The sequence below is a fragment of the Lipomyces oligophaga genome (genome assembly GCF_038497815.1).
Source record: "Lipomyces oligophaga strain CBS 7107 unplaced genomic scaffold V1516scaffold_6, whole genome shotgun sequence".
NCBI lineage: Eukaryota > Fungi > Ascomycota > Lipomycetes > Lipomycetales > Lipomycetaceae > Lipomyces > [Lipomyces] oligophaga.
Genome location: NW_027117790.1, coordinates 115,465 through 140,974, shown reverse-complemented (window position 1 = coordinate 140,974; position 25,510 = coordinate 115,465). Strand labels below are relative to the sequence as shown.

The window sequence follows — 25,510 nt, the reverse complement described above, 5'->3', positions numbered from 1 at the left end:
CTGTCAAAGAAAATATTTCTATATAGCAAACGAAGGACAGACTAAATTATTACAGTTCTTGTACTGATATTAATTCTAGAATAGTCTCCTCGATCAACCATGAGTAGAAAAACTCTTACAAGAGAGACCAGAAAAGTCATTACGTCGTCTGCAAATATAAAATTTAAATGAATTTGAATATGACGTATATAATCTTTCTAATAAAGCGTTAGTAACCTTGTTACGTTTGATTTCGGATATATCGGTTCGTCTTTCGTCAGTAGATCAGGCCAAACTATTGTAGCTGGGAGTGTGTAGATTCGCACAATTTCCCTCAGAAGTCCCCCGTGAAGTCTAGTATCAGCTCTATAGAGCACTTCAGTACACAATTTAACTTTATGAATTCAAAAGCTAGCCTTGTTTTTTGGAACAGTAACTACATGATACTTATTAATGATTCTAATTATTTCTGCGATCAGTCAACAACTTCGAGAATCAGCTGGTGCTAAAATTAGTTCGTTTAGTTCTACGGCTTGTCTTAGAAACTAAGCTCAGCACTACTACTACTTCTATATATTTGAAATTACTGGATGAGTGTATCATTGGACTGCTTTCGATATATTAAAACGTTTTGTCGGAAACAAGGATGATGTCTTTGACGAAAGCTCAACAAAGCACGATTAGCTACGAACCCGCAGTTTTCAAAAGTGCAGCCATATTTGTAATTTGGCCATGCACTGTCAAGTGGAATATACCAGGTATATACTTCGATGAGCTACACATCAATTGAAAATCTACTAGGCGAAAGTGGACAGACTGAACAAGTATGATCAGAAATGCTTGGAGTCGGAACGAGTACATTGACCAGATTCACCGTTTGTCTGAAAAGAATGCAGTAAACCGCCAAATTCTAGCCAGATGTCCATCATCCGATTAGTCTAGAGTATTATCAGTTCACATGTGAGAGGAAGTTCAGCTTAGTCGAGCTATATATATTTGAACTGAACTTGTCAAGAGTCAAAGGGAGTTACTAAAGATGTACGAATTAAACAAGCCAAGTATTTTATCCAGAAGTACTTTGAAAATTTGCAATCCTAAAGCTGGTATTAAATGAGAAATTGATTCAATTCTAAAAATTCAAACTATGAGTTGATTCAAAGATGAAAATTGTATTGGAAAGCCAGCTCGCTAAATAGCAGACTTGAAGGGAGTTAATGGATTCGGCATTTCGGCAAGCTAACCTACTGGCTCCTGTCAGATTAGTTCACAAGCATTAATCACTATCTTCTTTGAGGGAAATAGCTGTTGCTTGATTGATAATTTCTGTCTGTTTGAGAAAAATGCCGAAGTCGTTACAGACCGAGTGATCGTGTATGAACGATAAGATCATAGTATTACGTTCATAGTCAATATAGAACGGCCTAAACATATATATTTGAACGATCAAGAGGCCTGAGTTCGCTATTGAAAAAGTTTTGATTTCATTGTTCTAATAAGTAAGAATATGTTTTGGCGAAATAGCACCAGCAACTCAATCTTCTGTCTGGGAACACGATGAGTCGGCTTGTGAGTGCAATTAAACTTTGATTTCTTTTGACCCTCAATAGTGATCTAAACTAATTGTTATAATCGCATTTAATCTTACAAGATCGTTGCATTAGAACACCGAAGAGCCAGGAAAGACAATCGCCGATGTCGACTCGGAACTTTGGCAGGCTCCTGTGGGGTTAGGTGAGTAAGAGTGAGAGAATTTATCCGAGGCAAGCAAATTAAGATTGAAAATAAAAGCTAGAGTGCGACATGGAATATTTTTAATCTGTATGTTGCATTGACTGGATTCAGTCAACTTACTTCCATCTACGGAATGAAAGTTAAAAGCGTTGGGGCTGCAAAGGATGAAATCTAGCTATGCGATTTTAGGTTCTGATCTTGAAGAACTATCATCATATCTACTGATCTGCAAAAAGTATGGAGTTTTAATTGCGTTGATGAGGTTATCTCGTAACGCTGAGAACGATAAAATAAAATAATTACTGGGTTCAATCTACTGTGAGGTTGTATTTTGCTTCTATGTCAAGGTTGGAAGTTTTTCGGAGATTCAGATACGTATCGGCGTTACTGGTTTTCAGACTTATAAATCAGAAGTAATGAGGTAATCGACGTAGATTTGCTACTACAATGTCCGATTTTAATGATGCCTCAGCGAACAGCTGCTTGTCGCCAACTTGCAGATTTTGACCTGAGACCTGAGTGTAAGTTATGACTCGTAGACTGGGCAGACAGTTTAAGTCATCGATTGGTACAGCAATAATTGACAGTCTGATAAACTACACAGATACAAGCAACAGCAGTTCTGTTCCTGATCTGTTAACAGATTTCACTATTTATTGTATTAATTTTACTTTTTCCAGTACAAGCCCTCGCCGCCATATCGGAGATACTCTTCTGCCTTGTATTTATGTTTCAGGTACATCCGCTCACCAGCGCACGCGCACATGCGTACACTAACTAGCGCTCCGCGAGCACGGGTTAGGTTGTATGAGCTCAAGCAAGTTTAAGCGAATTTTCGGCGAACGGGGAGTTTTTAACTCGCCTGGATTACCAATTGGAGGTTATTGTTCGCTGCAATTGTAATTTTGATAATTTTGAAATATACTTATCTACATGAGTGTTGCTCAGAAAATGGTTGTGGAGATCTAGGTGATACAAATCAGCTGCCGTGATTATCCAGAAACACTCTGCAACATTTATTTCGGAGTAAGGATCTGGTTGCTGTCAAGCCATCTCCGAGTTCACGCAGAGTGAATAAAATCTCGAAAGTAGATATATTTGAAGAAAATTTAATTCAACTTTTCCATTACGATAACAATATAGTTCTGAGAAATTATAAATCTGAAGGCCCAAGTTCTTGAACAGCAAAACACAGACAGCATTTATTGATGGTGAGGTGATCCAGAAAATCTTGTAATTTGACTGATATGCTCGATTTGGACTCTGGAATAATATTCGCAAAATAGTGACCATTTGAGATGAGTGAAAGCAGAGAGGTGTAAATTTCTTGGTTATGGACTAGATTGCAGAGGTTCAAGAGCAGATTCAGGATATTGAGCCGAGCTGACTGCCATTGACTGGATTAGACAGACTATCTGCATGTCTGCAGTTAGAATATTGATTTCTCACAACTTTGTGTCCGAATTAAGATGATTTGACTTCTTTATGCTGTTGTTTCTGATGAGTGGAACAAGAACGGGGGGAGCAATAGCATATTGCTGTTTGCAGGTCTAAGGAAACGACACAGAATAGCATCATTTCTTGCGAAGACGTACGTTTGACTTTGAAATTCGAAGCTACATCAATTTCAGACAAATTTTTAGTTCATATGAGGGTTGACAAAGGAGTCAGTAGCATAAGAAAGCACAAGAAAGCACAAGAATAAATACCAAAATTAGAATCTCTATTTTCCGCATCAAATACCCTGAGAAGTCACAAATTTGTCAAAATTCCATAGAATCGCTACTCAGAGCTGTAATTCATTAGTGCAATGATAAAGATGAATCATATAGAGCTCCGCAGACCAGTTTCCATGATCTTAAGCAACCTTAAGAATACATTTCGCAGGGTTCTGCAACCACTTCCTTCATAGATTCCGCGAATAACAGCCTCTTTGATTTTGACAACAACTATGAGGATAGATGGCCTGATTAAGCATATGACCGTTTCCGGGGATCCGGAAGTTCTGGAAGGAATCTCGTTGGAAGTCGAGCTGGGCAAACACACACAGATGAGGATCAGATGTCGAATCTGTTTAGGGAATTTCGCGAGTGTGATATCGTCTTTATCAAAGATAGAGAGGCAAAATCAGGATTAGCTCACTGATCATGAAGGATTCCAAAACTAGAAATGGTGTCACAGAGTGACAGCAACGCGAAGCCCACCGAGACTTGCTTTGGACATTTTTGGCTAAAACGGAATGAAGATTCAAAAATAACAGCCACCCAAGAAAATTAATTTGATGCTACAAAGCAAATGAGCGAGTTATTGATTGAGTGCTGTTGATGAATTTAGCTGGGCAGAAATCAACAACGCAGGACTTCAGAGAACTTGCTTCTGATTTCCTAAAGCCAAAAAAGAAGAAATTACGCCAATCCAATATGCAGGTGATAAAGTATATTATGAAATGCACAGACTAGTTTAGTTAGTGGACAAGACGAGTAGAAGATAAGTTTTTAGTTTGTCGACTCGAAAACTGTTGTGAAAACCTAGTTAGTGAGCCGAGGTTCGTGTGGGCATAGAAAGACCGGAGTTGCAGTACAGACAGACACTTTCCTGCTGGCTGTACAGAACAAAGTTACACAAAGGCAGAGAGTTAGGACGCGATTGAGTGCTGGCCGGAACCAATTAATAATCAGTTCACAATTTTATAGTTGGAGAGTATTTCGTCTGAAAACTCCAAGTAAGACAGATTCTCATTTTAACGTAGGATCCCTTACAGCAAGGAAAATAATCAATTGCACGGCACCAGACAAGACATTAAAAATCCGAAACAGGATTGGACACGACGTTAAATTTCTACGACAATTTAAGCGCGAACGGCCAGAATGGAGGTGTCGCTTGAGTGCCAAAGGTCTGTATCACACATCTTGGTAGATTGAAGGAACTAGATAGTTGATGGATGAGGCTAAAGAAGTTTGACAATGCTAGTACCAATGAATATTGAATTCTAGTCTGCAGCGCAAGATTCTAAGAAACAGATCACAAGTAACTTCATGGTGCAGTTCGCGAAAGAGAAGATGTAGAGTGAGGGATAAACTACGGCTTTATTGACAAGTACAAGATATGATTGATGACGCGCACATTTTGTTCTAGAATCTTTGATCGACTTAAACTTAGAGAAGACGGCTTAACAACAGTGAGAATATGACCGCTACAGTAATTTGTCTACGCACTTTCCTTCGAAAGAACCCCTTCTAGCCCAGGTCCGCAGCTAGAATTGAGGCATGGTAAAATTATGTTCCAAAGCAGCACCAACAGTGCCAGTACAAGCAGCAATCAGAAGCGAAACTAAACTGCTTTCAAACTCGGAGTGGGCGGAGAGCAGATAATGATTCAACGGTTTTTTTGTGCAGCGAGTCAAGCTTTGACCACATTCAATAGATTATGTATTGGTTCATATGTTTTCTGAGCAGGAAGGATTAATGTCAATTGTGAGGAGCTATGTTCAACGATTGTAAAAAGTACAGTGCAATATGACTTACGACAATGTTCTGAGGTTTGCATGGCAAATTGCTGGATCTGCAGGTTGACTGAAATGAGGAAGTGCGGACAATACTGAATTCATAACGGCTACGAATAGACTCTTCCGATGACAATGCATTGCGGGCCGTATTACGAGAAATTAAAACTAGAAATCCGTAGCCAACTTGCCACCTCAACCTTCGTCATCAGTTTCGGTCATCAGTATACGACCCGCACTTCCTCCTTGCAACTATGTAAGGTCTTACAAGGAATATGAAATTTTTCAAAAGTTTTCACGTTGTGGCAGGGCGATAGAGACTTACTTACTTAGACCAAAAAATCGTTAAGCTAGTGATGTTCGAATCCCTCATCTGTTGAGGAACATTTGGCGACCGCTGCAGATAACATAAACTGGTTCCAGATTCAAGCTAGACGGTTGGTCGAATTTATCGTTTCGAATGGGCTGTGATTTAGTGGTCTCAAAAAAAACAAATACAACATGAAAACATCAGGCGGACACAGTTTGTATGCATTAGCATCCATGTCGACAATGAAGGGAATGGTGACAAGTTAGATCGAACGGTACGGATTCTGGACATAGACTAGTATACGGTATTGTCTCATTGTTCTTGTTAGTGATCCGGTATATTTTAATCGTACGATTATAAATAGTACGAAGAAACTTTACATGCTAGGTAGCTATTGGCACTAATAATATAATTTTTGTTGAAAAAAGTAATTTAGTCAGAAAGGATATATGTTCTCTACGGCAGAACCAAACTGATAACTTTTGTAAAATAATACTTGAGACCTGTTAAGTGAAAAACGCCTCCCCTTTTGCAACTGAAACAAGACAGTGGCAGCACAGACATTAATAACTGAAGTTCTGTAATTGTTTTATCGGAAAGAAGGAAGTCAAGAACGTGGCGCTGGAAGCAAGCAGGTTGCGAGCTACTGGGAATGGTGATGAACAACATCAGGACTGAGTTTTGAGTTTAGCAAGCGGGGGTCTCAAAACTTTCACGATCTTTGTCGATTCGATTCCTCGGCATAGCTGCATTGCGGCTAACGGGTATTTTACAATCTCTGACGCAAGAAAGTACAATAGAGCATAACATTCGGCATTTTAATTCGATAATTGCAAGCAGCTTTTTTGATTCAGGAAAGTCAGTTGTGGTCTATCCTAGCATATCTGCGAGAGGCTTACTGGCTACCAAACCTCAAATAAACTTTACAAGCTAAATAGAGTTCTGATTCTGGAAGCTTCCCTAATTGAGCTTACCCATCTTGTCAGCTATCACAAAATTGCGCGACCAATAATACAACGCTGGTCCCAATGCAATGCAGACAGGAATACAATGTAACTTAACGGCAGGAGCCAGCATATCTCCGTGGTGTACGCGTGATGAAGCCAACGACTTACACCGAATAATAATTGTCGGTGTCAGCGGTTAATCGGCAGAGCATGGGTTAAAATGTTCAGGCCATTACACTAAATTGGAAGAACCTTTTCACCAGACTCATGGGTATTCTGAGTAAACAAGGCGCTTTTTCTAGGCCAAATGACATAAATTCTTCTCAACCGAAATGACGGTCCCCGGCGTTTGAGTCGAAGGACACGGCTGAATTCTGTCCCCGACCGTAGTACCCTGAGCCATATTATTGTCCGAGCAAACATAAACTGAAGTAATGAGTTTGAAGAAAGATAATTTAAAAAGAGAAGAAGTTTGGTATTTGTTCACTGATTATTCTGTGCAGACTAATTATTTCAGCCTATTACTATTGTTTTAACGGATAGGGCTGGTCTTTTGTATTAGTGATCCAAGAACAATTTGATTTTCCAAAGCAAATCTGATCTATTGCGGTTATGAAAGATATAATTGAGAGCTGTTAGAGAACATCGATTTCTATGAAAATGCGAGAAATAAAAATAGTCGGCTCAAATATTATTATGTGGTCATTTTAATGTTGTTTCGCTCCATTCCCATACATTTACTTAGATTCGCCAATAACTTGCAGAAGAGCGAAATATGATAATGACGCAGACTTGGTTCAAAATTGGCTATCGCCTTAAATCGCATACAGATCTGTCATACTGTTCTTAATTCCAGAACATCTTAGCTTCCTTGAAAAATAAAATGCAATGTAACTAATTGTGGCCGAGTTATCGGCAGTTTCGCAGCGTACATGTTTTTCGCAAATCATCAGACCTGATCAAACCAAGACATTCCCAATATCAGGATTCCGAGATACGGATGCAAAAAAAAAAACAGACTCAAAATATTATTGATACCTAACAATATGTTGCTTAGTATGATTTCATTTGAATTCTAGATTAGTCCGTCCGATATCGGTCCTGCAAGCGGCATCCCAAATGCAGTATTGATGATTCGCATAGATAGTCAACTAACCCGCTGCTTATAATTCTTTAAGTCAGTAGATTAAATATAATACCGCAGTATGTTGAAATTATGCGCTTGTTAGGTATTGGACGATAAAATTCCGGTAGTGCTGGCATGACGACATAGTTCATGATGAAATCTAAATGCAAGTGTTTTGAAGCAGATACATAGTAACACGTCGATCAAAGTAGGCTTTAACAAATTAGCTCAGTTGCGTAGACTGCATATGCTCCACATACACAGAGCCTCGTCTCTGCTTGTGCTTGATGATTAGACACATATATAAATATTACCACTATGTATTAGTCGACGGTGCTGTATAGTGCAATATAAGTTGGCGAGGAAGAGAACAGAATTAAAGAGGCGTCGCCGAAGTAGCCGTAATATTATTGATGAATCATTGGAACGACTGAGATGTGTAAACGAAGAAGTGAACACGAATGAGTCTTTATTGCGTGAGTCCGACTGGAAACCAGCAACTGAAGACGGCAATAGACATAAATGATTGGACGCTAGTTGCTAGTATGCAAGGGATACACGGATGAGAATAATTAAGAAGGGGCGTGGAGAATTTAAAGGCATCTAGGAGTTAGAGTAAGATTTCTTCAGGTATAGCAAGGTCGACGCAGGTGCGTAGAACTCATCAGAACATGGTTCAAGACTAAGAATAGGAAAATGGTCTCTAAAGAGCAGAAGTAGGCCCTCACTATAGGCAGGGAGAATCTGCGGCGGGCGTCGAGATGGAGGCGGAGATCCCGAGGACGCGCCGACGCGTAGGAGGAGGCCAGATTCTACTGCAGCGCGGCTACTAAGATGTGGAAGCTGTCTACAAAATAGCTGGTGGACGTTGGACGAAGGCAAACCAAGAGAAGTTTGAGAGCAGCTGCAGCAGACAGCAGGACGTTACGAACGACAGTTTTGATCAGTCAAGAAGCTACGTTTTGGCGGCGGAAAAAAGACGGAACGAAGACGCCAGGCTTGCACAAACCGGACCTCCTCCGCCAGGGTTCATCCAGCAAAAATTCAGGGGTGCGATGTCGCTGAAACTGGTGTGTATTATTAGGCTCCCTTTTTAGTGGGCTGGACCGCACTGGAGCGCACTGGAGTAGATAAATACACACCGATACTGCGGGCTCGGTGGGATCCCGGAGAAGCATGTGCAAGTTCGCGCGTCCACCGAGAGCATGCCAGCTGCAGCAAGAGAAGGGCAACAACAGAGGGATTCGACACTGTTGCGTCGACTTGTGGATCAGAATTTTTCTGTTGTTGTTGTTGTTGTTACGGTTGTTGCTGCTGCAGTTTAGGAGCAGAAGAAGCTGGTGCTGCCAGTCGATGTAGTCTGGATTGATTGGGAGACAGCTGAGCAAAACCAGAGAAGCGAGGGCACGGAGATTCGCAGAGCCAAGAACGAGCAGCGCAAATCTAGTTTGTTGCAACTTCTTTGCTATTGAGATAATGGCCCACCGGCAGTGACAATGGCTTTAAGTGTGTAAAAATTCGGCTGTCGAGCAACAATCGGATCTAGCGAAACGCGGTAAACAAAGGCAGTCCAAGGCCTCTTCAGCAGTTGTGACAATCTAATTACCATACTACTGTGCAGCAGAATATTGAGTTGCTAGTGTCGAAGCTGTCTACATATTTGGGATTATTCGGCGTTTTCTAGAACTCTGTTTTCAGTTCTTTTTTTTCAGCCATCGGTTGCTAGCCGACCAGTAGCGGACCAACTTTTAAATAGACTATTTCTATACTGAATTAGGATTTGATGTTTTTACTGTGCCATCTCATAGTTTTGATAACATTTAACTGAAAATATGAGGACTGCAATAGACATGTCTGCTTTTTCATGGAGCTGATTACAGGAAAAAGTAACGTGACTTATATCCCAGCCGAGATTTGCAAATGATGTCAGACCAAGATTCAGATATTTATGCAGAACGAATCACAATGCAACAATAATAATTTCGCCACAGATTCTTTCGAGATTCTTTAGACTAGGTTTATTAGGTCTGTTTTTCTCCGGCTGTTGGACTCACTGAGGTTGTACTCATCACAGCCGTCCTTCACGTATAATCATATAGAATCGGTGATTGTGGTTGCTGTGGCATTATCATCTCAAACGCCGTTCGACGGTCTGACTCTAAGTGGTGGAGAATCGAGTATAATTAATACGACTAATCACTTCAGCAATGTCTTGGAGATGGAGAATGATAATGATGTCTGTCACGACAGCTCTGTAGTCTGTATTTGACATCTGAAACTACCTCCAGATCAAAATTTACTTAAAGATTTTACTAGTACGTAGATCAATAATGTTGAGAATTTGATGGCTGATCCGCCGCTTCTCTTGATAACACATCAGAAAGAGCGAACCTTGTACATTGCTGCACAATAGTACAGTGCAGTATAGAATGAGGAAGTTGGATTGAATTAAGACACGATACCCTAAGACGGGCCCGTGCATGTGCTTTCCGTGTATACGGTGGTCATGAACAATAGAATAATGTGACTACTAACAGTATTGTCGGCACCAATCCACATGTAGAATTTAAATGTCTTATTTCAAGCATTCTTACGAATAGCTACGGCATTCACGATAGTATACTTGCTACTGAATGGATCTTTTATTATTTGGACTATGTGAATTATTCAAGATCACTCGCCAACTGCTGCACATAAATTCTTCGGATGATCACAATTACGCTCAAACCCCACTGAATTTCTGGCCGGTGTGCGCCCCGGAGCTTGAGTGACGCCGCAAACGCCAGTCCGGAGCCATGCCGAGCGAATCTGCTAACGCAGATCAAGCCCCTCAAATCATGCCGAGGCCGGTGTGACGTATTAGCGCGAAATCTTAAACGACCAGTCGATACGACACAGATCCATCACGGGCTCGACATGGCGTGCGGTTCGCGCTAGTTCTGAAGTTCCATCTAGCTGCTGTGTTTCTTTCTACACCGCAAATTCCCACGGCGAGTTCGTGCTGGCAGCAGCAATCTTCCGCAGAACCCAAATTCGACTCATTTTGGATATATATTTTATTATAAACACCCTCGCGCGCCCGCCCGCCCTCTATTTCATTCGCATCCTTACCTCTCTTACTTCTCTGCTTCTCTCGGTCCTGCTGTTGCTCTTGATCCAGCTCTGTCGTTCTCGCACTCAAGACTCTCTTGTCCACGACAGCCTTTGGCGCGATTCACTTCCTCGTCCTGCTACATACACACTATCTCTCCTCCCTTGGTTATTTGGTACATGACTCTCTGGCTCCATTAAGACGTCTGTCTCTCAGGGTTTCGTCCGTCGTCTCTGTACATTAATATTGCCATTCTCGGTGTTTTTACCGATATTCTCTTATACACTATTCCCGGTCTGCTGTGCGGATCCCCTTCTACGCTTTCCCTTATCCTTGCACTTTCTTCCGCCCTCCATTTCTCGTCATATTCCACACTTCTTTACAATGCCCTATAGTCATCCTCTTCCTGGATCACCCGACGGCCACGAGTACAGCACTCGCAAACGTGTCGGCAAGGCGTGTGATTCCTGCCGTATCAAGAAAAGCAAATGCGACGGCCGTAAGCCATGCTCGCGCTGTACTGCAGATGACAAAATCTGCACTTTCACCGAACGCAAGAAAGCCAAAGAAAAGCTTTACTCCTCTCGCTACGTTGAGCTTCTCGAAAACCGTATCGAGATTCTCCAGACCGGAATGGAAGAGCTTGTTCGTCGTGTTTCGCGGGGTGATGACATTTCTTGCTTGTTGTCCAAAAACGGACATGTTTCCATTAACCGCGCACTCGATGAGCTTACGAATAAAAGCTTTGAGCTACAGAAGGAGGAGCATGAACGTCTGGTTGATGTCCACGAAGATAGCGAGCACGATACAGATCATGATCATCATTCTGAAACAGAAAGTGTCCATGATAGTGATCGTATGGATTATGCAAGCAGTTCCTCCAACTCTGCTGTAAATAATACTACTCCTTCAACTACTTATGGACGCAATTCGTCTTCATTGTCACTACGCAGTTCTTTGAGATCGGGCTCGTCCGATAACGTTCTCGCTGTTGGCCAGGGCTGGTCTCCTCAGTTGGTGACCGAACAGGCAGCAACCAATTCGCCGAATGGGCTCCTACTTGTAGCTGATCCTGCGACGATCATTCGTGGTCACCAGCAGCAGCAACAACAACAGCAGCAGCAGAAGATCAGTCTTGCGCCCTTGTCTTTAGCCGCCGGCGGCGGACAAGAGTCTATGTCGTCGAATTCTACGGCCTCGTCCTCGGCTTCCATGTCTCCAGGATCCATGACGTCGGCTTCTTCCTTATATACCGTTTCTGCGTCTCCCAGTCCAATTGACATGCAATATGTTCTTGTGAGCGGTGGGGTCGGGAGCAATGATACCGAACGGCAACAAGCTACGCAAGCGCTGGTGCAAGACTTGCAGGACAGGCAAAGAAGACAACAGAGCCAACAAGAGCACCATGACAGCTTGGATAGTAATGCAACAATGACAGGTGGCATAATTGAGGATCCGATGGAGGAGACGGCCATGCCAGAAGCCGTGTTTGGCGACTTTTCTTGCGATGCCATGGGCGGAACATTAATGGGCAAATCGGGCGAGGAGCTTAACGATTTGTGGCTTACTACTACGTTTATGGAAATTTAATTTGGTAATTCTAGAGATGGAACGAGACAGACAAAAAGTGTGTGTAATTACGGGATAGATACGCAAATATGTGTTTACGCACACGTGTGTGGTGGATGTGTTCATATACATTCTGGATTGGATAAACGGAGCTGAGGTCCTGGTTTGGGCGTTACTTTGATTCTTATTGTTTATTATGAAATATGTTTTAAGATATTATTATATATGACTTGCTTTGCTGTGTACTTCGTAAGTAGGGCTATTGGTGAGCTGCACGACTCGGAGTCTAAGATTCGGGAGTTCGGCAGCAGGTATTTAGATTTCCTAATTAGCGGTCAGAAGAAGTGTCGAGTATAATTTCTCCATCAAGAGTCTTATAATTATTATTGTTATTGTTATTATGTATTAATAAATACATAAAATATGCAAATGTTTATCAATATGATAATATTATTGCTAGTTTTATAATATGAAAAAATTATTCGACATTACATTAATAATAAAAGTGTGGTGGTCGTGAACCTCGGTTCTCAGGTCCGAAATTCCAGTCTCCGTCTGGTTGGCTGGTGCCTGCTGAGCTGTGTCTCCTCGCAACACGGCTAGAATGCGTCTCAATGGCGGAAAAGTCGACAAAAAACAAAAGCGCAAATCCGACCAATCCTGTTCTGAGATTCCATGGTCATTGTTGCGTCGCCTGCGTCATTTTTGGATATGTTCTTAAAACAACAAACGACGCGAAATTGTCAGCAAGTTCGAACCAGAACCGAACTTGCTCGTCCGAGAAAATATCTATTTCGGTGACTCGGGCCTTGGAATCCCCGTTGCGCCCGCCCAAAACCCGTTACGTAATACGAATGATGAATAATGCGAAAGATCAGATTTTGATTTTCATTAAAATTCTGATTACAATTACCAATCTTTTGTATGACAATGCAAATGCGAATGCAAAATAAAATTTAATTTTAATAATTCCGAGTCTTACAGAACACCGGTTTCAACCATCGCCGCGGCCAATCGCTCAATGGCATCCACCAGTTCGTCCACTGTCATCCTTGTTGTCGATGGCGCGTTGACGACGGCACGGAAAAACTCGCCCTTTCCTACGCTGTCGCCTTCTGCTGGTGGCGCGTAGTCCACTAGAAACCGTCCACTTTGGTGTAGTGCTTTTGCGATCGCACGCGTGCATCTCGTATTGTATTCGGCCTCATTCTGCAGCGGCTCATCGCGAGGTGAATAATAGAAACATGTCTGGAGACATGGGGGGGGATTACTGCTCAGAAGATAAAATCCTTTTCGGGAAGAGATTTTGTTCGCAAAATAGGCCGTAGTATCAAATGCTAGTTCCACGCGTTCACCGTATCCTGCCCGTCCAAACCATTTCCATCCAAGAAAAAGTTTTAAGGCGTCAGCACGCCGTCCACAGCCCATCGTAAAATCTCCTAAATCAAAGTCCTGACGTACCTCCTCCTGCTCTTCTTCTTCTTCCTCCTGCTGTTGATGCTGCAAAGAATCAACATTTTGATCTTCATCGTGAAATAAATAGGGAGCACGCAGCGAGGACGCCCGACGAAAAACTCGTGCATCCGGAGCGAGCAGGAATGAGCATGTCAAAGGCACACCCAGCATTTTGTGCGGGTTTGCGGTTACCGAGTCTGCCAATTCCACACCATTCAACTTTTGCACGCGTAGACGTTCAGAAAATACCACGTTGCCACCCCAGGACCCATCAACATGCATCCAAAGTCTGTACTTCTTAGCGATGGCGGAAATTTCAACAAATGGATCGTACGACCCGTACACGGTAGTGCCGGCCGTTGCATTCACATAGAGCGGTGTTTTCCCCGCTTCCTGAGCTTCAAGAATCAGTTGTTCGAGTTTGTCCGTCCGCATTCGCATGTCCGAATCCACAGGAACAGTGACAACTGCAGAACTTCCCAAGCCAGCGCTAATTGCCGCCTTTTCGACGGAGTAATGGCCATGTACACTTGTAAAAACGACAAATTTGTAGCTGCCATTGCCATTCTCCCTGGTGTCAGGAAACAAAGTGGATCGCGCAACTATGATAGAGTGAGCATTCGACGCGCTGCCTCCGGGCAAAGTGATGCCTCCAGCCCAACGCGACTTGAAGCCGAACAGATTTGCATACTCTTTGCTGGTTTTTTTCTCGACTAGCGTCAGCGCCGGTGCAACTGTGTATACATATCCATTTGTATTCAGCATGGATAGAACTAAGTCCGCTGCTACGCCTGCACTATTTGTAGAGGCATACAATTTGTCCATGAAGCCTTCATGCCAGGTTACGATACTATTACCTAGTACAGTGTCCACAGCTCTTAGTAATCCCTCTTGTCCAGTACCATATTCAGGCAGCTCAAGTTCTGACTCTATTTGGGATCTTAAAATTTCAGGCGGTATACCACCGCCAATATGTGACCCAGGAACGTCCGCAGCTCGCAAATAATCAATTGCTCTTCCGCCGATAGCTGATAAAACTTGCGCTAGTTCATCAGCTCTATTGAGTTGTTTGACAGTCACTTCCTCTGAGACAATTGCTGTAGGAGCGGGCATTTTGGATTGAATGTATCACTATCCTATCTTGCAATTTTAAATTTTCACAATTCTCTTAATATATATATATATATATATATCCAGTTTCCATTAGGTATACACTCTCGAGTAATTCTTTTAGTCGTGAGTCAAGGCTATATGAATTGATTCCTCCCAATTTGATGACGCCATAGCTCGTGGAATCTATCTTATCTAATAGAAATTTTACTGTCATTGTAATATTCTCGGCAAGAAATCAATTTTGTATAAATAAAATAGTAACAATGCCAAATCCATATATTCCGCTCGAGTGCAATCCCGAAGTTCTATCCTCACTTTCCCATTCTCTAGGTATTTCGAAGCAGCTCAGCTTCCACGACGTTTACTCAATAGATGATCCCGAACTTCTCTCATTTATTCCACGGCCTGTCTATGCATTATTACTTGTATTTCCCGTGTCCGAGTCCTATGAAACCCACAGGATAGTAGCCGATTCAGATGTCACTGAATACAGCGCCTCTCCGGAAGACACCATCCTTTGGCTCAAACAAACGATTCCTAACGCTTGTGGAACTATGGCCCTCTTGCATTCGCTGCTAAACATCCCTCAACAGGACAAATATGTGATTGAGGGCTCATTGATCTCTGATTTTCACAAGGACTTACCTCACCTCTCGGTAGCCGAACGCATCAAGTACATAGAAAGTTCAGAATCCTTGAGCAGCCTCCACGATGCTGCTGCGCGGTCCGGCGATACTTCGACTCCGGACGCCCTGGACGACGTTGATCTACATTATGTTACTCTCGTTAAATCCCAGTCAGGCGACCTATGGGAACTTGACGGTAGACGTAAAGGACCTATTTTTTTGACCGCTTTAGGACCAGACCTTGACGTCTTGTCGCCCGCGTCGATCAAGTTCGTCAAAGAATTTATCGATCGCGAATCGTCAAATATATCGTTTTCATTAGTAGCTCTTGCTCCCTCGTCTGATTGAAACTTAGAGGGCAATAATGACAGCAAAATAGTAATACATTTTTACAAAAGTCCGTGATCATAACTCATTCTCCCTGCCACTAATGCTGGCATTTAACACAGAGCCCACTCCACTAATTACAGCCGCGATTTTCTCATCCGTAGTAATCTCCTCGTTATCAAATCTCATCCAATTTTTGAGTAAAGATTCGTTAGTCGTCGCAGCATTTATCACAGCGCTCCGCGTTATTGGTCTTGAGAACTCCTTAGAGTTACCACTTCGTGGTGTACTCGCAAATTCTCGACAAACCTGCTCGCTCAGATTATAGACTTGACAGATATACAATCGAGTTACCCATATATATCTCATGATTAAACACGATATTGCAAGGTTGCGAGTCCATACCGAAAAACTTTCTGCGGGGCTATGTTCGGAAATGGCTATCGCCAGCGGCATACCCGTGCCTCCCAGAATTTGGTCTAAGCCGTAAACTGCCGTGTGAGGCTCGTCGATTGTCGCAAACTCCAGCATCACAAGCCGTCGACATGTATACAAAACATAATTCAGGTGGTTCATTCTAGTCCGTTCCATATTAATCTCGTCGTCATCCGCAAGATATTTGCTGGAATCAAAATCCAGTGTCTTCACAATTCCTCGCAGAAACTTGCGTTTTGCGTTTCGATTGTTCTTCATTAGTCCGTACATTACTGCAAAGTCCGCATAATTCAAGTCATTCACCGTCTGCGTCCGCTCATGATACTCAAAAGCTTGTCGAATTCCATCCACGTAACTGCTCTCAATCAATGATTCATGCTTCTCGTGCAATAACTGATGTATATCAATAGCCAGTCGACGAATCGTACAATTGCTTGAGGTCTCCAATGCAATCAATGTAGGTACGCAGGCTCGTGGGTTCGCATATCCCTGGTTCACAATCTGTTCTAATAACACAATCCCCGATAAAGCATACTCATCTTCCGTTCTCGTAGCTATCTCGAGAATATTGTTCAAATACCGCTGACAAAGCGATGCACTAACGCCATCATTCGCAAATTTATTAGTGTCTCCTTTCAATATCCCAAGGTCAACTTCTTCATCTCTGCTCCCTCGCCCTTTCGCGGCTGCATCTTCGCGAATTTGATTATGCGATAAAAATTCTCCCAGCATCTTAACGACTGCATCCTTGCAATCACAATCCTCTGACCGCCAAGCATTATCTAGAACGTTCAGTGCCAGCTTTGTCATATAGATCTGTGGATGTGTGATCGCCACGTTCCCTATATTTCGAATCGCAATTCGGGATATCTTTGAAGGCACACACTTTGACATGGAAAATATCTGCAGCGTCAAAATAATAATTTCAACGACAGACTTACCTTTCGCGCTAGGTACTTGGCTCGTAAAAAGTTTGAAATGCTCCTCCAAATTGCAATACCGACCAATATTCCCAAGTAGATGCAACAGCCGGATTACTTTGTTCTCAACTTTCATTTGCTCTTTTTCATAACTAGTAAATCGACCTGATAACACCTCAACCTTGAACGGTGTAACCATCTTCAGACATGATATAGCAGTCATTGCAAGCCGCCGCGTATCCTGCAGCATCACGCTTATATCCCATAGGCATGGCACTGCTTCAGATAGTTCTCGGAGATTGAATTTTGTCAGCCGCTTTAATAAAATCTGCTGAACTTCCGTGCTAAATCTAGTTCGTAAAGCTCCAAACTTGGGTAAAATATTTCGGAATATAACCAGTGCGAAGTAGGTGGTGGAATCATCTTTCAAAGATTCGCTAGCAAGATAGCTCTGTAAAGAAACTAACTGTTCAGCCGTAAATAAAAATCGGGAAGCAAGCGCAAAATTGGCCAACAGTCCAAATAGTGTCTGTACGGAAGCCTGAACACTTTCACTCCAATCAATAACTGACTCATGTAACTTTGTGACTATCATACTTCCGAGCCGATAATTATTCGAATCCACATATCCACTTTCAATGAATGGAAACATTTGATCAAGAAAATTCTGCAACAGCTTAACCAATTTTGAATCCTGATTACCCCGCTCTCGAACTTGAAGCATGATGTTCACTCTATTACTTATGGTTTGCTTATATGCCAGGTCGTCAGAATTGCGCAACACGTCAATTGGACTGAAAAAAAACTCTTCAAGCGCTCGTCTAGCTAGAGATCCTATACCTTCTTCCGAATCTTCTAGTCGATGTAGCAAACGATCAACAATTTCAACTTGGATATCTATTTCCTTCGTAGCTATGTATATCTCCCGTAATAATCTAATCACTCTCTTTCGCACACCAATTCCTGTATCATTTGCGCGTTCGCAGAGCAGCATGTAATATCTTTGTGTCACATCCGGTTGCGTAAGAATAAATCTCCCTATAGTATCAACTGCCGCATCACGAACAAGCGGGGATTCATCCTTTAATCGCGCAGAAACATTTGAAAATACATTTGCACTTGTCAAGATCTCAGGATCTTTTGCCACTAATAGCCCCAAAGTCTTGAGAGCTTTTGTACGCGAGGAAATCTTCTCTGCTCGTAACGCTTTCAAAATCTCTGAAAACAGACGTTCGTAAAGCTTAAACAATGGAAGCATGTACGAAAATTGTAAATATATGTACTTTATGGAGGTTAAAGTTTCCACTGAGAATCTGGTTTGTTAGTATATAAAGACTCTCTCACTAAACAATACGTACTTTTCCTTGCTTGCCCATGACGGATCTTGAACCATTTGAATCATTTTTGCCATCGATTTTTGTACAATCGGAATATCTCTTTCGGACTCGAATCCATTCAGAATGCACACCCATTCACACAAAAAATAATTATATGCACTCAAAGCCGAAGAATCTGTAGTGCCATTCTGATCTAGATATAAAAGCAGGGTATTTGCATATTCATTACATTGGACAAGTCCAATTTCATCAGCCTCTACGCCTGATAATTGATTTCTCATCGTAATTAGCTTAACTCCAATAAATCCTAATATTTCCAACGCCATTCCATTAATTTGTGCACTGTCCTTTTCGTTATTGGCTAGTGTCATCATCCGCATAGCCAATGTGCGAACAAGTGTCTCCGCTGCAGGCCATCCTGGTAGTTCCAAAACGGCAAGAAAGTCCTGTGCAAAAAGATCGAGCAATTCTCTATATGGCTGCTCATCTCGAGCTTTTTGGGATTTGATGGCACGGTCCACAATGAAGTTGACAACAACATTTGAACACATTACCGCAGAACTATTGCATTTCTGACATGCAGCTATAAATTCCTCGGTCACAAGTTTTTCCTTTTCTTTAGAAAAATCCCCGGTCTCCGTGGTCAGGACTTTGCTGGATATGCTCTCAAGACTCAACTTCAATTGATTTCTATCGACAGATCCAGCGGTTTGAATTAATCGCAAGATCAGTGCAGTTACCAGCTGAATACTTCCTCCTCCAATAAGTTTGTACTGCCGGGCGGAGAGTCTTCCAACAGGCAATTTTTCTAGGCTCGTAAGGATTTCGGTCAGCAAAAAAGTTCGCTGGGCTGGATAGCTAGCAAAAACTTGAGTGAAGATATCCATAGCGGCTACTCGAATGTTTTCAACATTTGTAAGACCAAAAAAGGAATCTTTTTCCTTACTAGCATTCTCTCCGAACACTAGGGCAATACAAGCGAATTCCAGACGAGTGATAGTGATCTCGCTCAATTCTTGCTCGGATAAGAGAATTGACAACAAATTTATAGTTCGTACCACTTCTTGCATGACTCCGACGATCAATTTCTCATAAGCCAGAACGCGCTCACCAGTAGACACTGGAGCGAATAACGGTATAATCACATTTTCCATCACCAAACAAACATAGTCAATTACTTCTTTGGCGACGTCTTCCGAACAAATCTGCTTTTCCTCTCTTGAGCCATGCATTGTTCGAATTATTGTTTTTGCTGCTTTCAGTCCATTATCTAGTAGTGCTAATTGCTGAAATACCACTTCATCAGGCTCATCATCAAAACTTTGTCGACTAATGAAGCAACTCTTGCTCGATTTACGAACAGATCGTAACATAATCCTTTGCAACCGAAGAATGTCGTCCAAAGCAATTTGTGAATATGCTCCTGCTTGGATGGCGCGTCGAATCATTCCCTCAAGTCGAACGAAAATATCATTCGCCAGCACTGAAGCTTCGCCTGGGGAATCGACCACCCAGACGGTTGTGTTCCGAGCAGCTTTTCCAGAAGTATCGATTTCCCGATCGTCGTCAGCTTCAAATATTAATTCAATTAACGATTCTAGATCTTGAATCGAACTGTGAGCTTTGACAGCCAACTTTTGGGACTCTGTTAGTCCGGTCGAGTTGTTATTTATTTGAGACAATAGTCTGTTTTCTGGAGATAGAACTATTCCCGAGGATCCAATTAGCTCGTTTGAGGATGGAGGAAGCAAACTTCCATTATAGTCAGCAGTAATTGAAGAATTGTACAACGGAGAATTTGGAGTTACGTCAAAAGCCGTGGAGTCGAAGGTGGAATCACTCGTGGTCGTTTCCACTCCCGCAAATTCTATCCTGTTATCGGAAGATGTCACAATCCTTTGCTTTTTGGCTGCATGCTGCATGGGAGTAGTCAACGAAAGGTTTCCAGCAGTCTGATCTATTTGAGATGATATTGTTAGATGCTGTTGTAAGGTGTGTAAAATATCTGGAGGAAGAGCGTTGATTCGATGATCTCGGTCATGCTGTAAACTGACCGAGTCATCCATGACTATTTAAGATGCGTGTTAGAAAATCGTATAGAAACTTAGGAGAGAATATACTTTTAAAACGAACATCTGCCGAGTACAACAGCTGTTCAGCAAAGGAACTCAAACCAAATTCTCGCACTGAAGTTGCTAGATCACCACTGCTGGGCAGGTTCTTAAAAACTTCTGGAGTCCCTACGCTTCTGATCTAAATGTTAGTACGGAAGGCAAAGTCAACACTTTGCTTACAATGGCCAAGAATAGCGCGAATCTAAATATTCGCGCAGACCATCAATATGGCCCTTAATCATATGTGCCTCAGTAGGAGTCGGGGCTTGGACGTTCAGGATTTCGTACGTATTTATTGATTGAACTTTTTGCTGCTCTGGTAACTGAAATCTAGACGATTGCAAAGCTACCGACGGAACATCAATTAAACTTAGTACTAAGAATCAAATAATAAGTATAATCTTCATATTTAGTTAATTCTCTCCAGCTCACCTGAAGACACCGGAGTTATAGATGCCAATGGGGTATACTGCAGAGCTCCATTCAGAGTATTAGGAACTTCCGTCGAATCACTCATCGTCGGACACTCCAGAAGCGGATTTCTGAAGTTTCCTCAGCATAAACTATTAGTTCAAATATGTGGAACACGAATTCAAAACTAAACTCCTCTGTTAGGAACTTGTAAAATGTCAGATCATTAGATCAATCGCAGATAGCTTGTTCGTTCCTCTTCACATATTAACTGCGGCAGTAAAAAGCTAATGTTTACCTGGAATAAGATGGCTGTTCCCAGTTAGGCAATGAGATGAGCTATAATTCACGTGATAAAACTCCCAACGGCGATAGAGCAGATAAGATGCGGTCTCTTGGTCAGAACAGCATATTGATTTAATGTCATAGAATGGAGACGGTGTGTTGATTGAAAGTGAGAAATTATGGTTGATCCACTTGAATATCTACCATCGGAATTGTTTGCAGATATTTTGTTTTACGGAGAAATTACCTATTTTGAACGACAGAAGCTGAGAGCAGTCAGTAGAGCTTGGAAAGAATATATAGATAATGATCCGCATTCGTTTGATCTATTTGAGTATACCTGTGGAATAGATCACTCAAAATTTCCTCAGATAGGATTAGCTGAAGGTCGTAAAATTCTGGCTCATTCGCTGGGCGCCTTATGTGTGGTTTCTCCTTCTGAGCGGGCAAACACCGACTCGATATGGCCCAATTTCAGAGATCGGCCGGTAGGACACAAGTATATATCATTGGAACGGATTTTCAGTCTTTATCTTTATACCCGATTTCTATACGACTGCAATCCAGATGAAGACATCTCTGCGAATTTGATTCCGAAAGTATCGTGGTACTTTTTGTATCGCGTTCCTCCAAGGGCCAAGCTATCGAATGATCTCAGAGTTCTATACCATGCCGGAATTGATGAAGGATTTTTCAAAACTTTTCTGCAATTTGTGACCGATAAGACAGTATGGTATCAAGAAAGTGACTTAAATCTTCTAGTGAATAATTGGATTTGGAATGGCTGGAAAGAAATGCTTCTGTCTGAGGTCTTGCAATGGGTTTCTTCAATTGAGCTGAAGATAACCTGTATGCATCCATTTGTTGCAAGTCTGGCCAATTCAGACAAAATGCTCAAACGTCTTACGTTTCTGAAGTTTTTTGATAATCCTTATTCTCAGCAGATTTCAGAACTTCCTTCAGTCGCATCCATGCTTACACGTGTGGAAGTACCAATATTTCCAAATCTGCTGGAGTTGCGAATCAATGAATGGGGAAACATTTATAGCCAATTACAAGACAGCCATAGCTATTTCAAAGAATATTTCAGTAAGAGTAAAAAACGGCTCGATTTCGAATCGCTTACTGGATTTCTATCCAACTCACCTGAACTCAAGACTTTAGCTTTACGGTCACTGGCTCTAAAGTGGACTACAACAGAATCCAGAGACGACTACGATTTATCAATATACAAGCAATTGGAGAAGTTTGAATTTGTTTCCGTCAACACGGACGGAGCCATAATTTTTCCGAAAGACTCTGTCGCAATAAGTCTAGAGAATTCAAATTTTCTTCCGCTCTTTACCAGTGGATCTGACATGCCAGAGAGACCTATTTTGTGCGAAAAACTGGTAGAGCTGAACTTGCGAGCAAATTCGAGCGTAAACTTCCATAGTCTTCAGGCCTTGATATCTTCAACAAGTTGTCCTCGATTGAAAGCTTTACTAATTGGAAGCAATCAGTTTTTAACTAGTTCCAGTGAACTCTCACTATTCATAGAACAATTCTTAAAAACCAACAGAGCGATTACGGATTTAGATTTAAGTTCACTGACCGCCACTGACGACGACGTGTTACAAACTATTTTATCGCATCTACTAGCAGCACCACGTCTGAGTCGACTCGTTCTTGACTTGTCAGGCACTTCTGTTACCGACGAGAAATTTTTATCCGCTGAGAGAGAATTCAAAGATTGTGGTGTAACTGCTTATACACAATTACTAATTGACGCTAGTAATTGTTATAAAGCACCGAATGCTGAAATGGGACTATATGAAAGCTTCGAATTCATTGACTTCCAAATACATTCGTCACCTGAGACCCACAATTGGCACTCGCACCGAGTGTACAATTTTGAGCGCAAGTACATCAGTTCATCTGAAAGAGGTAGTTGTCTTTGCTGTCCATGCTGTAGTACTATTTGGTAGTTTCATTGTACTCAATGACGTTAATGTAATAAGGCTGAGTTGCGCCGTGTACAGAATCCAGGACTTCGTCATGTGACGAGAGTCACCTATGAAATTTAGTTAAAAGACAGGAAGGTCGCTTCTTTAATTTAAATAACGAGAATCTCGAAAGGTTATTGAACGTAACTTAATAATATATATTAACTATTGTAAGCAACTTAGGTTGTCATAGTTGCGGTCAACCGTGCCTCAATATGGATATCAGACAAGCAAAAGTGAGCGATATCCCCGGAATGCAAAACGCAAATATCTCGAATTTGCCTGAAAATTACGCTTTAAAATATTATCTATATCATGCTTTGACCTGGCCACAAGCGTCATATGTTGCAATCGACTCGACCGGAACAAAAATTGTTGGCTATGTTCTAGCAAAGATGGAGGAAGATCCAGAAGATGGCATTCCTCACGGTCATATTACTAGTCTGTCGGTCATGAGAACTTATCGAAGAATGGGATTGGCTGGCAAGCTTATGCAGCAATCATGTATGTATTATACGTATTGTTCTAGAGCAGATCATTTATATAAATTTAGTGCGAAGTATGGCTGAATGCTATAGTGCAAAATATGTTAGTCTACATGTGCGAAAGAGCAATCGGGCGGCTTTACATTTATATAAAAACACATTAAAGTTCGAGTATGTTTCTGATTCAGGAATTTGAAATTAGAACCATCTGCTAACTCAAGCAGCGTCGAAAACATCGAGAAATCATATTACGGCGATGGGGAAGACGCATATGCAATGAAGTACGTTTGCTCATATTAGTCGCACACCGGTTCAATACTAACTTTGACGTGCAGGAAAAATTTGGACGAATTAGATGATGTGGATGCAATATTTGATACTGAGGATCCAAATTTACTAGTCGAAGCGGTCGCTAATTTGAAACTGGGCGAAATTAGTAAAGAATTACAATTGACTCAGGAAAATTACGCTTGATAAAAGTTTGATCTTTCATGTAAACTAACTCTTTATACTGCATATGGATTTTCAGAGCAGCAGTATTCGGTTCCACGCTCATGGAAAAAGTTTATTATTATAAGAATACTAGCAATAGAATATGCAAACAAGTACTTTATAACGCCCAAAACACCATGCGAAAAAAACTAACTGAAATTGGAACTGAAACTTACACATCATTCAAAGCAACGCAAACAGCACCCTTGTGGTGGCCATTATATTGTCTGATGATCTGGCCTGTTCCTAGCTCCCATAATCGGGCGTAGTGATCAGAGCATGCAGTTACCAAATAAGCAGAATCGGCACTAAATGCACAATCCCATACCCAACGCTGGTGACTAGCCAAATTCATTTCTAGTCCGAAAGAATCAGTCGACCAAATGCGCGCCGTATGATCTGCAGAACAAGTAGCCAAATGCTTTGCGTCCGGGGAAAGTAAGACGCGGGTGATATACTTCGCATGGGCTCTAAACTTCGTTACTGGAATCACAGACGTTGTATCTTCCCCATTTACCATTTTCCAGACATAGCAATTTCCCTTATTATTTCCTGCGACAAGCATCGAACCATCAACAGCAACAGATACAGACCGTACGGGTGTATCTTCCTGAGGGATCAACTGATGTGTGCAAGAATTTTCTCCAAGATCCCATATCCTAACATTTCCACCTTCATCGCAGCTGATCAATTCGCCTTGATTCGGATGTATCACAACGTCATTAACTGGAACTCGATGTCGATAGTCGCGTTGAACCATGGGAGTCCTCATATCCCACACTTTGACGGTTCCATCTTCAGACGAAGTCACCATCCACTTTCCATCAGATTGAAATCCTATCCCTGTAATATTGTTTGTGTGGCCCTCGAACGTGGTAACCTGACATAATCAGTATATCAAACGATACCGATCCCAAAACTTGCCATACCGGATTTGGGTTATTTCCTCGGATGTCATACAACTTGACTGTAGTCTGTCCTGCCGCTGCCAGATAATGTTTGTCAGGTGTGATCGCTAATCGATTGACTTGCGATTCAGGGTGCTGAATCGTCCGCTGACAGATCCCCGACAGTGCTTCCCAGAACCGAATTGTGTGATCATAGCCGGCAGAAGCTAGAATCACCGACATTTTAGATCGATTTTTTGGAGAATATCTCTCCTACTCGTAACTACGATATTAACATAAATGTTCTTTCACCCAGTCAGTTAAATCTTCTCAAGCCAGCCCCGCAATCACGTGTTCATGCTCGCCTCATTGAGCTTCTAGCA

General features: G+C 41.9%; 7 protein-coding genes across 7 annotated transcripts; 4 read left to right on the top strand and 3 right to left on the bottom strand.

Moving 5' to 3' along the window:
• Positions 1–11,070: 11,070 nt before the first annotated feature.
• On the top strand, positions 11,071–12,276 carry V1516DRAFT_686536 (uncharacterized protein; the record flags this gene model as incomplete). The annotated part of the gene is made up of 1 exon (XM_066923665.1): positions 11,071–12,276. The coding sequence occupies one exon, from the start codon at positions 11,071–11,073 to the stop codon at positions 12,274–12,276; it is 1,206 nt and encodes a 401-aa protein (XP_066776012.1).
• A 957-nt stretch (positions 12,277–13,233) lies between these two features.
• On the bottom strand, positions 13,234–14,910 carry V1516DRAFT_653400 (pyridoxal phosphate-dependent transferase; the record flags this gene model as incomplete). The annotated part of the gene is made up of 2 exons (XM_066920289.1): positions 13,771–14,910; positions 13,234–13,719 (listed from the first exon to the last, which is right to left on the bottom strand). The coding sequence occupies exons 1-2, from the start codon at positions 14,821–14,823 to the stop codon at positions 13,234–13,236; spliced, it is 1,539 nt and encodes a 512-aa protein (XP_066776011.1). The 5' UTR covers positions 14,824–14,910.
• Positions 14,911–15,043: 133 nt separating this feature from the next.
• V1516DRAFT_708061 (uncharacterized protein) lies at positions 15,044–15,854 on the top strand. The gene has a single exon (XM_066924188.1). The coding sequence runs from the start codon at positions 15,087–15,089 to the stop codon at positions 15,795–15,797; it is 711 nt and encodes a 236-aa protein (XP_066776010.1). The 5' UTR covers positions 15,044–15,086; the 3' UTR covers positions 15,798–15,854.
• Positions 15,855–20,390, bottom strand: V1516DRAFT_627666 (sister chromatid cohesion C-terminus-domain-containing protein; the record flags this gene model as incomplete). The annotated part of the gene is made up of 2 exons (XM_066919803.1): positions 15,855–18,444; positions 18,490–20,390. 2 exons carry the CDS (start codon positions 20,388–20,390, stop codon positions 15,855–15,857), a joined length of 4,491 nt encoding a protein of 1,496 aa, XP_066776009.1.
• Positions 20,391–21,421: 1,031 nt separating this feature from the next.
• On the top strand, positions 21,422–23,355 carry V1516DRAFT_677941 (uncharacterized protein). Its single transcript, XM_066922679.1, has one exon. The coding sequence runs from the start codon at positions 21,458–21,460 to the stop codon at positions 23,243–23,245; it is 1,788 nt and encodes a 595-aa protein (XP_066776008.1). The 5' UTR covers positions 21,422–21,457; the 3' UTR covers positions 23,246–23,355.
• Positions 23,356–23,383: 28 nt separating this feature from the next.
• Positions 23,384–24,357, top strand: V1516DRAFT_677939 (acyl-CoA N-acyltransferase). Its single transcript, XM_066922678.1, has 4 exons — positions 23,384–23,767; positions 23,817–23,919; positions 23,973–24,029; positions 24,084–24,357. Exons 1-4 carry the CDS (start codon positions 23,479–23,481, stop codon positions 24,220–24,222), a joined length of 588 nt encoding a protein of 195 aa, XP_066776007.1. The 5' UTR covers positions 23,384–23,478; the 3' UTR covers positions 24,223–24,357.
• V1516DRAFT_677934 (WD40-repeat-containing domain protein) lies at positions 24,267–25,467 on the bottom strand. Its single transcript, XM_066922677.1, has 2 exons — positions 25,170–25,467; positions 24,267–25,120 (listed from the first exon to the last, which is right to left on the bottom strand). Exons 1-2 carry the CDS (start codon positions 25,368–25,370, stop codon positions 24,413–24,415), a joined length of 909 nt encoding a protein of 302 aa, XP_066776006.1. The 5' UTR covers positions 25,371–25,467; the 3' UTR covers positions 24,267–24,412.
• Positions 25,468–25,510: the final 43 nt, after the last annotated feature.

Excerpts from the sequence above, each read along its gene's own strand:
- V1516DRAFT_708061 (XM_066924188.1), top strand. The coding sequence starts at position 15,087 with ATGCCAAATCCATATATTCCGCTCGAGTGCAATCCCGAAGTTCTATCC.
- V1516DRAFT_677941 (XM_066922679.1), top strand. The coding sequence starts at position 21,458 with ATGGTTGATCCACTTGAATATCTACCATCGGAATTGTTTGCAGATATT.
- V1516DRAFT_677939 (XM_066922678.1), top strand. The coding sequence starts at position 23,479 with ATGGATATCAGACAAGCAAAAGTGAGCGATATCCCCGGAATGCAAAAC. Across the intron at positions 23,768-23,816 it reads CAAGCTTATGCAGCAATCAT|TGCGAAGTATGGCTGAATGC; the intron begins GTATGTATTATA and ends ATATAAATTTAG. Across the intron at positions 23,920-23,972 it reads AAAAACACATTAAAGTTCGA|CGTCGAAAACATCGAGAAAT; the intron begins GTATGTTTCTGA and ends TAACTCAAGCAG.
- V1516DRAFT_677934 (XM_066922677.1), bottom strand. The coding sequence starts at position 25,370 with ATGTCGGTGATTCTAGCTTCTGCCGGCTATGATCACACAATTCGGTTC. Across the intron at positions 25,121-25,169 it reads GAGGAAATAACCCAAATCCG|GTTACCACGTTCGAGGGCCA; the intron begins GTATGGCAAGTT and ends TGATTATGTCAG.